Here is a 15503-nt window from a genome sequence, read left to right as displayed (position 1 = left end):
TAGATCTTTGAGTTCAGCTCATGAAAAATGGGGGCAAAAACAAAAGTGTTGCGTTTATAATTTTGTTCAGTGTAAATACACACACATACAGTATATATATTTTTTAATATTTACATGTATGTACATGTCTATATTTATATTCATATAATTGATATTATAAATAAATATATTTAATATATATATTTTTTTTAATTCTGAAATATATACGTGCATGTGTGTGTATTTACGTGTATATACATAATAAAAATACACAGTACACATACATATATTATGTAAATAAAAACTTTTATTTTGGATACGATTAATCACGATTAATCGTTTGACAGCACTAATATATATATATATATATATATATATATATATATATGTATATATTGTGTATATAAAAATAATACATATTACATACATAATATACATAATACATATCAAGTATATTAATTTACTAGATAATAAATCCTGCATAATAAGACAAGTTAAGACAAGGACAGTGTAATTAGAAAGTAAATTGGGTCACTTTTAAATTTATGTGATATTAAATGGTGTAAAATTGGACACTTTATTTAGAAAAATACTTTTTTGACTCATAATTACACCCAGATAGTTAATATATTTACTTTTAACAAATGAGGTTTACTCATTTCATCATCCAGCATAAACAGCAATGCATTATCTCTAAGCACATGGAATGTGTAATTGAAACTGTAATTGTATTTCTGAATACATTCCCATAATGTAATAACCCAAAAACTTATGAGTCAGTCTGCCTCTTATAATTAGTATGTGTAAAATGTAATTATGCAGAATGAGTCAGTCATAACTTTTTTTGCTTTCTTTTGTTATCAGTATTCTTGTAAGAGATGGTTCTAGAAATATGTGTTGTTTATACTCACTCTAGTCTGTGTTGTTTTAGCACTAGTTTACTGAAGGAATTATGTGAATTGGGTTCAGTTATGAAGCAAGTCTTTCAAATGAATAAACTGTGCTCAACTACACCACATGTTTGCATATAAGGTATGCCACAATGCTCTTCTCCATCATTTGATGAAGCACTACTGCCATGATAAATGTAAACATCTTTTTTTTTTAAATGGCATTTACTGTGACGTTCGTTTTAGTGTTAACAGTGCCACATTATGCACATAGCAGAGTTCCCTATCGATACTTCACTCGTACTGCGTCTGTTTAAGACGCTTTGGGAAAAACTCATTTTTCTCCGATGACTGAAGCATTTTAATAACGCAGTGTAACTGCACGGTCATTGGTTCGTGCAGTGTATTAAAAATGAACCAAGCCCGCTAGAATGGGCGGGGTCGTCTGGCTATATAAGCGGCACATCGCCATAGGATCCTCCGATTTCTTCTCCTTCAGCGACGACTAGTTCATCGCTGATCTACGAGACTCAAAGCCTCTCGCCGTAGAATCGCCTTTGCAGCGGATCAAGCTGAACCAGCGACCCTCTGCTCGACTGCTCGTTCGCATGCCGGCACTGTACCCGTGTGCTTGCTCTCCCCACTGCGCTTTGATCCGCCGCAGAAGGGCAGTGAGCTGCGCACTCACTGAGACAGAATGCTCACTCAGAGTATGAATCTCGCTCTTCTCCACTCGCGGACCGCCTTCAATGAGGCAGCCCCACTCTCCCGTTTCTCCTCTCTCGGCGAACTCTCCCTGCTGCGCTTCGATCAGTGAAGATCAGCTCCCCTCTTTAGATTGAGCGGCTCTATTTTCCTAGGTTGATTGAAGCGGAACGCTGTCACTGACCGCTTCAAATTGGTGTGTGTGTGTGTCGCTATGGCTGCGCTCACAGAGACGGGCTGCTTTTACCATGAAAGCAGTCTGCCCCAGTTCGTTTGCGGAAGGTGGCCCCGCCTCCCCGCTCTCTGTTTCTCTCCTCCTAGTTACCTCGGAGGAAGCAACGGCGAGCTCGCGGGTTGAACGATCAGGCTGAGCAATTCGTGCTGGCACACATCATATGCGTGCTTCATCCGCCATGAAAGCAGTCTGCCCCAGTTCGTTTGCGGAAGGCGGCCCCGCCTCCCCGCTCTCTGTTTCTCTCCTCCCAGTTACTCGGAGGAAGAAATGGCAAACTTGCGGGGATGAGCAATCAGGCATGAGTGATTTAACACCGGCAAGCCCCCGCATGCATCACTCTCCACGCAGCTCTTTGATCCGCCAGTGTGTTTCAACGCTGTCACCAATGATTCAATATCGCTGACAGCTTCGTATTTGAATGCGCCTCTCGCCTGGGCCATGCCCACGCTGAGGCTGCGCTCGCTGAGACAGATCGCTCTCACTACGAGAGTTCATGTCTCGCTCTGCTTTGCTCGTGGCTCGTCGTCTTCAATGAAGGCGGCCCCGCCCCTCCCCTCGTCCGCCACAAGCGGATCTGAGAGAATGCGCGCAGCACTTTTGATCTGCCTGAGTGTTTACACATAAATATCATCAGTACTTCACTTCTATTAAGCGGATTATAAGGGAATGCTGTCACTAATGATTATTATCACTGACAGCTTCAAATTGGACGTATCTGGGCCATGCCCACGCTGAGGCAGCGCGCACGGGGGCTGTCTGCTCTCGCTATGAGAGCATTAAGTCTAGCGAAGCATTTTTTGAAAGCATTTTCAAAAGAGAGCAAAATTCGTCTTCTGAATGTTGGGTCCCCATACGGCGACCAGCCGCTCTAATTAATCCAATCCCTTGTCACGCAGACTGAGGCCTGGCAGGCCATCCCCGGAGTGCCAGACTGGGTTTTGGGGATAATAAAACAAGGTTATTCTCTGCAATTCGCTCAAAGACCCCCACGAAGCAGTGGTGTGGTTCCCACCTCGGTTAGGGCAAAGACGCGCACGTCCTGCGCTCCGAGGTGATGAATTTGCTGGCGATAGGAGCCGTAGAAACGGTTTCCCCAGCTCAAAGCAAGTCAGGCTTCCGCAACCGCTATTTTTCTTGTCCCCAAAAAGGATGGCAATGGTCACCCATCCTCAATCTTAGGCACCTGAACCAAGCCCTTCATGAAACGGCTGTTCAGGATGATTACATTGAAACAGATCCTCTCGCAAGTGTGCCCAGGGGACTGGTTCTTTTTGCTGGATCTGAAAGATGCCTACTTTCACATCCAGATAGCCCCCCACTGCAGATGATTCTTGAGATTCGCCTTCAAGGGAGTGGCATATCAATACACGGTCCTTGCCTTTGGACTGCCCTAGCTCCTCGCACTTTTATGAAGTGCATGGCTGCGGCTCTTTCCCCATTGAGACAGATGGGAATCAGCATTTTGAATTACCTCAATGACTGGCTCATCTTGGCCCAGTCGGAGAATGAGCTACTATTTCCAGATCCTTTCTCCTCAGCCACTTAGAATGCCTGGGACTCAGGGAAAATTTTGCCAATAGCGCGCTGTCCCCCAGCCAACAGATCTCGTTCCTGGGAACAGTTCTCGACTCAGCCCAAAGGAGGGCGGTAGTCGCGCCAGAACGTGCACTGGCCATTCAGCAGCTCGTGGCCTCATTCAAAGTTGGAGCCCCTCGCCCTCTCAAGGCGTTTCAGAAGATGCTGGGCCTCATGGCCTCCATGTCTCCGGTACTTCAGCTGGGCCTGCTTCGCATGCGGCCCTTTCAGTGCTGGCTGAAACCTTGAGTTCCGTCACACACCTGGTGTCTCTGACTCCTTCATGTCAAGGTGGACCAGGCCTGCGTAGCAGCTCTGGCCCCTCGGAAAGACTCGGTGGATGGAACAGGGCGTGCCCCAGGGAATATTCTGCAGAAGGAAGGTGGTCTAGACAGACACTTCCAACATGGGTGTGCCGGGCAGGTTGAACCAGGGAGCAGACATGCTATATCAGAGCAACATCCCCTCAGAAGAGTAGATGCTCCACCCACATATGGTTCAGAGAATCTGGGAGATCTTCAGCAAGGCAGAAGTCGACCTCTTCGCCTCAGAAGACAACTCTCACTGCCCAATTTACTTTTCAAAGGACAAGGATGCGTTAGCCCACGACTGGCCCAATCTCCTCCTTTAAGCTTTTCCCCCGATCGCGGAGTGGAAACAAGGTTCTGCTGGTGGCCCTTCTCTGGAGGACCAAACACTGGTTCGCAGAGCTGTCTCAGCTGCTTATAGCAGCCCCATGGCCCATTCCCCTGAGGTGAAACCTCCTCTCTCAGGCGAACAGAACGATATGGCACCCCCAGCCCAAACTGTGGGTTCTGCACCTCTGGCCTCTCGATGGGAGCCTACGGACCTCCCTGAGAGCGTGCTAAACACAATATTTCAGGCTAGAGCACCCTCTACAAGGCGGCTCTATGCACTTAAATGATCTGTCTTTTCTGCCTGGCGCAGACCCAATTTCCTGCAATATATCTCTGATATTGTCCTTCCTGCAGGAGCTGTGGGATAAGGGTCGTGCCCCTTCCACGCTCAAGGTCTATGTAGCAGCCATAGCAGCCTCACACACTCCTATAGCTGGCCAGTCAGGGGGCAGGAAAAACCTAGTTGTTTGCTTTTTGAAAGGGTCTAGGAGGCTCAACCCACCTCGCCCTGTCACCGTCCCTACATGGGTCCTGCCCACGGTGTTGAGGGCTCTTAAGAGCCATCCTTTTGAGCCGCTACAGTCCGTTGACCTTCGTCCCCTGACGCTTAAGACTGCTCTGCTACTAGCATTAGCATCGGTAAAGCGTATGGGAGATCTGCAGGCACTATCAGTGAGCCCCACCTGCCTTTAATTTGGGCCCGACGACTCTAAGGTCGTCCTGAAACCAAGGCACGGTTATGTGCCTAAAGTGCTCTCTACTCCATTTAGAGCACAGGTGATAACTCTATTGGCGCTTCCTCCTTCAGAGCAAGACCAAGAGTTGAACTTACTCTGTCCCATCAGGGCGCTGAAAGCCTAGGTTGAGCGTTCCGCCCCGTTCAGGCGGTTGGATCAGCTATTTGTATGCTTCGGGGGCCACACCAAGGGTTGTCTGGTTACGAAGCAGAGACTTCCCAAATGGATAATTGACGCAATTATGCTAGCATACACTTCTTTGGGCCTTCAATGCCCCATGAGAGTAAGAGCCCACTCAACTAGAGGCGTTGCCTCTTCCTGGGCCTGGTCTAGCGGTGTGTCCATTGCTGAAATTTGTGTGGCGGTCGGCTGGGCCTCGCCGTCCACATTTGCCAGATTCTATAGTCTGGACATCCCAACCTTACAGGCGCTGGTCCTTTCTGCATAGCAGGGCACTCTGTCGTATGACAACCAGTGCTTGGCATTTGCCTCCATGTACGCTCTTGGCCCTCAGTGAGTTCCGAGGCTGTACTGAATTATTTCGGGACGATGCAAAATGCTTGGTCCCTCTTGGACCCCTTGGGTGCTTAAGGCAAGTTCAAGTATTAGTCGTTCCTCTAGCATAGCATGGCGGGATTGTACTGGTTCCCCAAAGCGTCTAAAACAGACGCAGTATGAGTGAAGTATCGATAGGGAACGTACTCGGTTACTAACGTAACCTCGGTTCCCTGAGATACGGAATAAGTACTGTGTACTTTGCCATGCTATGTAGCTGCACGACTCAGTCGTCACTTCAGTCGAAGTAACCTGAGGATCCGCCGTAGGCTCTTTCAGCTCCGCTGCCGAGCCATTGTTTCATTTTTAGTACACTGCACGAACCAATGGCCGTGCAGTTACACTGCGTTATTAAAAGGCTTCAGTCATCTGAGAAAAAGGAGTTTTTCCCAAAGCGTCTTAAACAGATGCAGTACTCGGTCCGTATCTCAGGGAACCGATGTTACGTTAGTAACCGAGTACGTTTTGTTAATATGCAGTGTAATGAGTCTAATTTAAATGACAATGACTTAATTTAAATACAGCATGGCTATTCTAATGTTTAGTAGCTGTTTAAACTGGATTGTGGATGGTAAGTGAATACGATTTTTATACTGAAGTAATGTGCACAAAACTGCTTTGTAATTTGTTAAGTTAGTTATTAGGTGAACGTGAAAAAAACACAAATACCATATCACAGTGGTAATGTCTCTCTTGTGCTTACGTAAAAAGCTAAAGCATATTCCTTATGTTTAACTTGCATGCATTTAGAGCCCTGTTCCATTGATCAGATTGGGCTTATTGAGTTTATTTTTGTCCCCAGACCACGCTGCCCACAGCAGACCCATCACAGGACAATCACACCTCTGCCATCACTAAGATATGTGACGCAGACGCTCCTGAAGGTAAGACCGTCATTCTTTATCACCCACAGAGTGACCGACTTCAGTGGAGAATGCTTCACCATACCATAGGGAATGGTTGGTGAGGAGTTTTAAAGAGGTTGTATTCTGGAAAGTGTTTTTTCTTGCCTATTTGAAGATTTAATTTTTTTTCCTGCAAAGAAACCAGTTATTACAGAGGTCATTTACATATGGAGGTGTTAAATGTACAGTAGCAAAAGCATCCAGTTAAATTCTAAGGGGCTAATATATATACGCGTTTATGCATTTTTTTGTGCAAGAAGTCTTGACTAACATTATACAGTAAGTAGACTTCAAGGAAAAAAGGGTAGTGTATTGGCCATTTAAAGAGTCTGTGGCTGTGGAGTGCAACTGTAACTGCCCACATTTTTCACACTTGGTTCATATTGTTCCCATTCATTTTCTTCATTGTGATTTAAAAAAAAAATCAGTAAAGATTTCTAAGCCACGAACTAAACCAACTCTGAGATGAATGACCACAGTAAAAACTTGAAAAGGACAAAAGATACTGTTCAAAAGTTTGGGGTCAGTAAGGTTCAAAAGTTTTTGGTCTTTTTTTGAAAGAAATTAATACTTTTATTCACAAGAACAGATTAAACTGGTCAAAAGTGACAGTAAACACTTGTATATCTTTATATTTCATAATTTATATTTCAGATAAAATCCCTCACCTTTGCTATGAGCAACAGTAATTGTGATGTTTTCCTTAGCAAATACCTTTAATGATAAGATGACAGAAAAAGCTGAACAAAAAAAAAACCCAGTAGAAATCAGTTGCGTTGCATTAGTCTGTGCCTGCGTGAATACTTCTCCATATGCCTCCTTCAAACAATGCTCTGTATCATAACCCAATTAAGTCTCTCAAAGCCAAAATGAGGCGCTGTCTCACACAATGGAGGATAAATCTGTGCAACAGAAGTTGCTCTGCGGGTCACCCGAAATTGATCCATCTCCAGTTGACTCGCACTTTAGAACCAGCGTAGTTTTAAGCCGTCTGCTTGCCAACCAGCACAGCCTCCCAATCTGTTTGTGTGGGTTTTGGCCTTTTCCCATCTGCGGTCGGTCAGCGGAGCCCAGTCATTGTGTTTCTGCCACCTACCCGTCATCCGCAAAACGCCTCATTACTGTTTTCAGATAGAACAGCGCAAGACAAGCTGTACACCGTCCATTAGCACGGGACTCTCCGTCGCTTCACAGCGGGAGATGTGATTTCCATTTGCTTTTATTACAATTACTGTTCACTATCAGTATGATACAGCTTTTGGCAAAATGGACGGAAAAAAACATGGTACAGTAAACGGTTTTTGACAATCTACATCAATCTGGAAGCATTTGAAATTTCCCCCTATATTAGCTCATTTTATCTTAACAAAGTTTCCTCTACTGTGGTTTGAATCCATTAGGCATGCTGAGTGGAATTAAAAGCTCTCAGCAGTTTGTTTGTGGTATGACTTAATCGACAAAAATGCTTATTTTAGTTTTTTTTTAGGAATCATCTGTCTTCCTCTTTCTCCAGATGGCGTATCTCAACAAATATTTGACTGTTCCTGTGGTTGCCTCTGATATTGAGACTCTCGCCTCTTTTTCAGGGTTTGATTTCTGTGATTGGAGTCGCTCTAGCTGAGAGGCGGCTGTTTTTCACCCCAAATGATTTCTCAGATCATTGCAGTGAAGTCCGATTTGTTGTTTTTGTTCTGGATAATAGGAACAGGCTAACGGTTTATTTTCTAAAAAGGGACCATTTTTGATCCGCTTAATGTTGCCGAGAGTTGTCCAGCTTGGTTTAGGAAGTCAGTGTAAACGATTGTTATTGTTGACATGATTTATGGCTATATAATGTCCCGTGGAGGTCATTCATATAACCATCATTCAGCAGCCACTCAGATGAAAGATAGTCAAGCTGTAACAAATGAAGTGTGCTTGATATTTGGGCTACTGTATGAATTAGTGTTCATTAAGTTCATTTTAATCATACACATAAGATGGTTGGCACTTACAGTATAGGGACATATATTTAAATCAAAAGAAAAAATATTGAAATGTACTTCTACATTAATTTTACAAATGTATGAAATATTTAATTTTGAATTAATTTAGTTGACTGCGGCTGCTAAGATCAGTTGTTTTTTTAGCATGCTTCTATGCTGTTGCTAGGGTGTTCTTGGTAGTTGCTAAGCTAAATAGTTTTTGGAATGTTTCTACACTGTTGCTAGGGTGTTCTAGGTGGCTGCTAAGGTCATTTGTCTTTTAGCATGTTTCTGTGCTATTGCTACGGTGTTCTAGGTGGTTGTTACACAGTTGCTGCAGTGTTCTGAATGTTTTTTAGCATGTTTCTGAACTGTTACGGCTCAGATCCCTTCAGTGTAAGTAAATGCCACTCATTTTATCGCCTGCCAGGAAAAAGTCAGATTGCTCTGAACAGTAATAGCACACCTCAACAAGCCGCATGATTTGAAGTATCATTCAAGTTCGTAGCACAAATGCCACGAGTTGTACACGCTGTTCAAATCCCTCACCTTTGCTATGAGCAACAGTAATTGTGATGTTTTCCTTAGCAAATACCTTTAATGATAAGATGACAGAAAAAGCTGAACAAAAAAAAAACCCAGTAGAAATCAGTTGCGTTGCATTAGTCTGTGCCTGCGTGAATACTTCTCCATATGCCTCCTTCAAACAATGCTCTGTATCATAACCCAATTAAGTCTCTCAAAGCCAAATGTTATGTTATGTTATCCAACTGATTATATGTAGTCCAGATTACATAATCAGATTCCAAACATGAAATACTTTTAATTAGGTGATATTACGTCTTAAAATATTCATAATCAGACTATAGTTACTTTTTCATTGAGTACTTTTTCACCCCCCCCCATAATGTTTAATGCACTTGCATGTTGTTGATAACAAAGATTGGAATATATTTTCTTTTTCTTTGTATTTTTATATCAATATGATATAAGACTGTCCTAATCAAATCAATGTGATAAACAAGTTAGGTTAAAAGTAATCAAAAAATCTAAAATGTGTAATATTGCCTAAAGGCTGAGCACCACCTTTCATCTTTTAATCATTTCGGGCTCTTTTTGTGTGCTGGCCAAAAAATTCAGCTCATTTTTCCCCAGTGGTTTGGATGCTGATGGTTGTAGTGATTAATATGATGCTCATGAACACAAAAGTGTCCCTTGTTGAGCTCTTTTTTTGTCTTGAAGAGAAATTAAGGACTTCTCTTTTCCTCTTCTAAAGAGTAATAAATGACAAAAGGCATGTTAAAACAGAGTGCCTCAAGTAGCCGCTTAATTATTGTAATTGAATGAGTAATCAATTCAGTCCTTTCCCCAATTCTCTCCAGACTTCTCTCTCAGCATATCGACTGTCACTTTGAGACCCTTGATGAGACGCTGAGCTTCCTGGCCCCAACGTGTGCTCGTCCTCTCTTACCTGTTGACCTGCAGCAAAAACCCGCCCTGCCAGCTGGCCTGTAGATGAAAGAATTGAATAATATCGACTTTTGCTCGCTCGCTCTCCTTTTGTTGCCGTTTTTCATCTGTAGTCCTCTCGCTCTGCCAGATCGTTCCCTCTTGTGCAGCAACCCGAGTCTTCTCATCACTCTGGAAGCTGCTCTGTCTTGCGTAACAGCCGTTGCACAACCAGGCGTGAGTGGGAGGAAGTGTCAAGCAGGGAGAACACATGCGACAGGGAGGGCGCTGTATCCAACCGAGAGCATCTCTCCCCGCAGGGCCCGACCCGTGCTCTCGAACCCCGCCACTCTCACGCCTCAAGTCGACAGAGCAAGAGGCGAGTCCTGCTTCACAGAGCACAGCTTGGATTGGCAATAATGCTGGGGTTGGGTTGTCCTTCAAGCTCCTGGAGGAAGTCCTTTGTGTTTGAGTGATGGAGAGTGTCAATTAGTGCCAGGCGGCATGATGGGATATACCGTGCGACGGCAGACATGTGTCATCCGGTAGCGGTTGTGCTGTAGGAGGAAGATATATTTGTGTTGCTGGTGGTGTGCAGGACTGCTTTACGTTATTTTCACTTGAGAGGGAAATACGAATAAATGTAAAAAAAACTGAGCATGACATATTATACACAAGTCAAAACGTGGCAGAACTAGTTATTATGGGGTGTTGTGTTGAGAGTTTAGTTGCATATGGTTGCTAGGCAACATTGCATCTTCACACTTTTATATAGACTTCAGTTCCTGTGCAATCACAGATGTATGCATTTTGACTATTTTGTGGCTTTGAATATGGCATCCATCGAGAGTTTAGTGTCTGTATTTGTTTTGTGCAGTTGTGCATATTTTTATAACTTTACATTTAAACTCTATAGCATACAGTATATAGCATCGTTGCACTTTGAGCATCCTGAGTTTGAGTCCTGGCTCTTGGACCTTTCCCACTTTGCTTCCTGTCTACTCACTGTTCTATTACAATAAAGGCAAAAATGCTGAAAATAAATCTTAAAAACAAACACTTTACGTATAAAACGGACACACTCTTTATAATTAAATATATAAAATCTATATGTTTGTTCTTATTTTCAGTCATATATAAATGATATTTTATAATTTCATAAATAGAGTATAAAATAATATATAATTTAAAAATAATTTTGTTATATATTTCAAAAGTTTCGATCAGTAAGATTTTTAATGTTATTTAAAGGCATTTCTTCTCAAATATTAAAAATACAGAATATTGTGAAATATTATTACATCTGAAAATAACTGTTTCCTATTTTAATATACTGTAAAATATCATTTATTCATGTGATGCAAAGCTGAATTTTCCTAATCCATTACCACAGTCTTCAGTGTCACATGATCCTTCAGAAATCATTTTGATTTATTAACATAATTTGCTGATTTATTATCAATGTTGGAAACAGTTTTTGCTGCTTAATATTTTTTGGGAACCCGTGATACTTTTTTTTAGGATTTTTTGATGAATAAAAAGTTAAAAAGAACAGTATTTATTTGAAATAGAAATAACAATATAAGTCTTTACCATCACTTTTTATTCATTTAACACATCCTTGCTGAAAACAATTACCGACCCAAAACATTTGAACGGTAGTGTACTGTATATTATTACAAATATTTATTCTTTTTTTTAAATAAATGCTGTTCTTTTTTACTGTTTATTCATCAAATAATCCTGATAAAAGTATCACAGGTTACAAAAAAATATTAAGTAGCAAAAACGGTTTCCGATATTGAGAATAAATCACTTTTTATTTTAAGTTATTATTTTATAATAACATCTATTAATTTATTTTATAATAATGTAGCTTTTTTATTGTGTTTTTAACTCAAGTTACACAAGACCGGCAGAAAACACATACATACTGATGCCATTATATAAAATTAGTCATGTTGTGATATAAGATTTCGGTCATACCGCCCACCCTTAGTGTCAATTAAACAGGAGCTGGGATTCATGGGATCTTGCTATGCATACAGAATTTGAGTTCAAACCGCTGCTGAAGTCATCTGAACTGCTGAATGGACAGCTATGGAGTTAATTTGACAAAAGGCACCGCTCGTGTCTTTATGTGCTTTTTTATGCATTCAACAGGCAACTGCATTATCGTTTTCCTGATCTCCCTTATTTTCACAATCCCTCGTTTTTCTGATTTATTTTTGCTCCTGCATGTCTCTCTTCCTGTCTTTCTCTCTGCATTCATTTAATGATATTATATCTGTTCATTTTAGTTCAGATATATGCAGTGTATCGGGAGGATCAAGTTTTGTTGCCATGGCTACCATCCACCAAGTCACTTGGTGTGCCAATTGATTCAGGAGCCGCAAATTAAAATGAAACTTACAATATTCTGCTCTCCCCTCCAGTCGGCCAGGCATACATTTACTCATCCTGTCAGATTGATTTCTAACCATGGTCTAATGAACCCATGATGCTCGTCTGGCTCTCAGCAAATGCACAGATGTGGTTTGTTTGGAAAAATATATCCTGTTGATTTTTACGGCACTGATCATAAGAGCTCAGAGCGCTCCGAATGAGTAAGAAAATAAATAATAAAGATTAAAATATTTATTCCTCTATTAAATTATTAGGCATTTTCAGACACTCAAAAGCAGATTAAAATACTTTAGTCTTACTGTGAAAAGGATTAGTTCTCTTTAAAATGACAAAAAAGTCATTATTTACTCATCCTTGTGTTAATTCAAACAGTTAGAGTTTCTTCCCCCCCCCCCCCCCTTGGAATAGAAATGGAGATGTTAATATTGCCCTTTCTCAAACAATGTGGAATATGTTGATTAGTAGGTCTGTCAAGCTCAGAAAATGCACCATAATATTAATCCATATGACGTGTGCATTATATATAGAGTTTTTAAAAAGTCATACAAGAGTTGACTTTAGGCTCCAGGAGGCTTGGAATATAGTATAGAAGTTTAAAATATCTAAATGTTTTTTTCTTTAAAAAAAACAAAAAAAAATTTTTAAATGGCATGAGTGAGTGAGTAAATAAATAATGACAGAATTATCAGTTCCGGGTGATAAATAATGTTAAAATGTTTTGGCTTCACTCTTGAAGGGATAGTTCTCCCCCAAATTAAATATTGTCATCATTTACACTTTTTAATGTAGTTTTTTTTATATATATTTGTGAATTTCTAACATTTACACCGTTAAAAGGAAATCATATTCACATAGTTGTGATCAACTTTACCTGATTAACTTTAATGTAATTTCTCAGCATTCATTTGTTTTCTCATAAGCCTCTCAGAACTTTAAGGAGCTCTAAGAAACTCTAATCCACTGTTTTAATTAAATTTTTATTCACCGTCTCACTGGTGTACGTTCAAAATCTGCTCAGGCTTCAGTTTGACTGAAGGGAACAAAATTGGCACTTAAATCTCAAGCACACCTATGACATTTTCATATTTCAGCACGGTTTTTTTTTTCTTGAGGGAATGTCCGTAAAACATTAAAAAAGTACCAGCATTATTTACTCACCCTCATGTTAAACCTAAACACATATGACTTTATTTCTCCCATAGAACACAGCAGAAGACTTCTAGCTCCATGCAATTATAACAAATGACGACACACTTTTAAAAAGAATGAAAAAGTGTCAAGATCAGTGTTAGGGAAAGTTACTTTTAAAAGTAATGCATTAGAATATTGCGTTACTCCATAAAAAGTAACTAATTGCATTACTTTTATGGACAGTAATCCACTAGGACTATTGCGTTACTATTGCTTTTTGTCACCTGAGCTGGGCTTGCTTATTTATTTTTAATAACAACAAAAAAATATATATTTTTGCCAACTGTAAAGGCCCTTTCACACCAAAAGTGAAATTAATAAGTCTCAAGTGCCTCTGCACCTCACTTCCAATTTCTCTCAACAAGGGGACAGGAGGTGTCAGTAAATACATAGGAAAACAAAATAACTTTAACTTTAGTAACTCCAATATTTTTTTGTAAATTTAAAAGTAACGTGTTGCTTTACTAGTTACTTGAAAAAAGTAATCTGATTACGTAACTCATGTTACTTGTTACAACACTGGTAAAGATGGATTGCTAGATTATATGTTTTATATGAGGAGGGACAGACCAAAATGTAAGTGAAAATAAAAATCTTGACATTTTGACAATCCAGCTCTCCTTAGTGTGTTCATGAGAAATAGAACAATTCATTCTTTTGAGATGAATTCTTTCAATCCGTCAGTTCATTTAGTTCACAAATGGTATTGATGTAAAGAATGAGTCATTCTTGAATCAGACAGCATTGTGATGTCTGATTCATGACTGATTCATAACTTTGAGCCTGATCTTTTCAATGCATCAGTTCAACCAGTTCACAAAACTCATTTGAATGATTCTGATGACTGAATCAGGTTCTCAAGCTGATTTGCTTGACTTATTGATTTGGTCACATGAGGTTAATAGCTTACTTGGGGAAAAAAAGGTTATCACTGGAAAGACTCGCACAAAGCTATCATACAACTTCATTAGAATGTAGTGCATGCATCATATGGACCAATTTTATGATGCTTTTATTATGCTTTTGTAAAGTTCTCGGTTTCAGTTTATTTCAAATGCAATGAAAAGAGTGACCAGTGCAATTCAAAATCCTCCTTTTGTGCTCCACTGAAGAAAGAAAGTAATTCAGGTTTTGAATGACATGAGAGTGAGTAAATGATGACAGAATTTTCTTTTATTGTTTGAACTATTGCTTTAAACCATCGATCGCTTGTTTTCCTCCCTTTGTGGGTTTCTTAGTCTATCTGAATTCACCCCCGGTCTGGCGCATAGAGAGCTGGCTATAATTACTCAGCTAAGCACTAAAACAGAGCAGATAATTAAGGAACACTTTAATTAATAGCCACGTCAGGCACAGCCTGGCGTGGGTCCATGCCGCCATGTGCACTCTATGGTGTTACTTTAGTGGTAGATTTGGACCAATGGTACATAGAGAGAATCTAATGCATCTTAATGCAGTCTCATTTAAGCTGATCATCAAGGCTGCACTTGTTTGATCAAAAATACAGAAAAAAAACAGTAATCTTGCAAAATGTTATTACAATATAAAATAATGGTTTCTATTTTAATATACTTTAAAATATAATTTATTTCCGTGGTGCAAAGCTGAATTCCCATCAGCCATTACTACAGTCTTCACTGTCACATGATCCTTTAGAAATCATTCTAATATGCTGATTTATTATCAGTGCTGGAAACTATTGTGCTGCTTAATATTTCTTTTGGAACCTGTGATACTTTTTTTCAGGATTGTTTGATGAATAAAAGGTAATACAGTTCAAAAGTTTGGGATCAGTAAATTTTTATTCTTTCTTTTTTTGAAAGAAATTAAAACTTTTATTCAGCAAGGAAAGATGTGTTAAATTATTAAGAAGTGATAGCAAAGGTTTATATTGTTAGAAAAGATTTATATTTTGAATAAATGCTGTTCTTTTTATCTTTTTATTCATCAAAGAATCCTGAAAAAAAGTATTGCCGTTTCCAAAATATATGGCAGCACAACAGTTGCCAACATTGATAATTCTAATAATAAATCAGCATATTAGAATGATTTCTGAAGGATCATGTGACACTTTAGACTGGAATAATGGCTGATGGAAATTCAGCTTTGCATCACAGAAATAAATTATATTTTAAAGTATTATTTGTAAATTATTTGTATAATGTAATAATAATGTAATTATTATTTATTTAACGTTATAGGACATTGACATTATACGATTTATTAGAATTCCTTTTAAAATTATTGTATTTTAAGTCGTATATATATATATAT

General features: G+C 39.8%; 1 protein-coding gene across 1 annotated transcript in view; it reads left to right on the top strand.

The window, feature by feature from the left end:
• Positions 1-10108, top strand: part of LOC107573609 (probable lysosomal cobalamin transporter) — a 90785-nt gene extending 80677 nt beyond the window's left edge. Inside the window, exons 14-16 of the mRNA XM_016260038.1 lie at positions 6117-6241; positions 9566-9694; positions 9784-10108. Of these exons, the coding sequence (XP_016115524.1) occupies positions 6117-6241; positions 9566-9694; positions 9784-10108 (579 nt within the window). The remainder of the gene's footprint in view (positions 1-6116; positions 6242-9565; positions 9695-9783) is intronic.
• The last annotated feature ends 5395 nt before the right edge of the window (positions 10109-15503 follow it).

The sequence above is a fragment of the Sinocyclocheilus grahami genome, unplaced genomic scaffold (genome assembly GCF_001515645.1).
Source record: "Sinocyclocheilus grahami isolate Dianchi unplaced genomic scaffold, SAMN03320097.WGS_v1.1 scaffold1983.1, whole genome shotgun sequence".
Lineage (NCBI taxonomy): Eukaryota > Metazoa > Chordata > Actinopteri > Cypriniformes > Cyprinidae > Sinocyclocheilus > Sinocyclocheilus grahami.
This window is presented reverse-complemented; position numbering and strand designations above follow the sequence as displayed.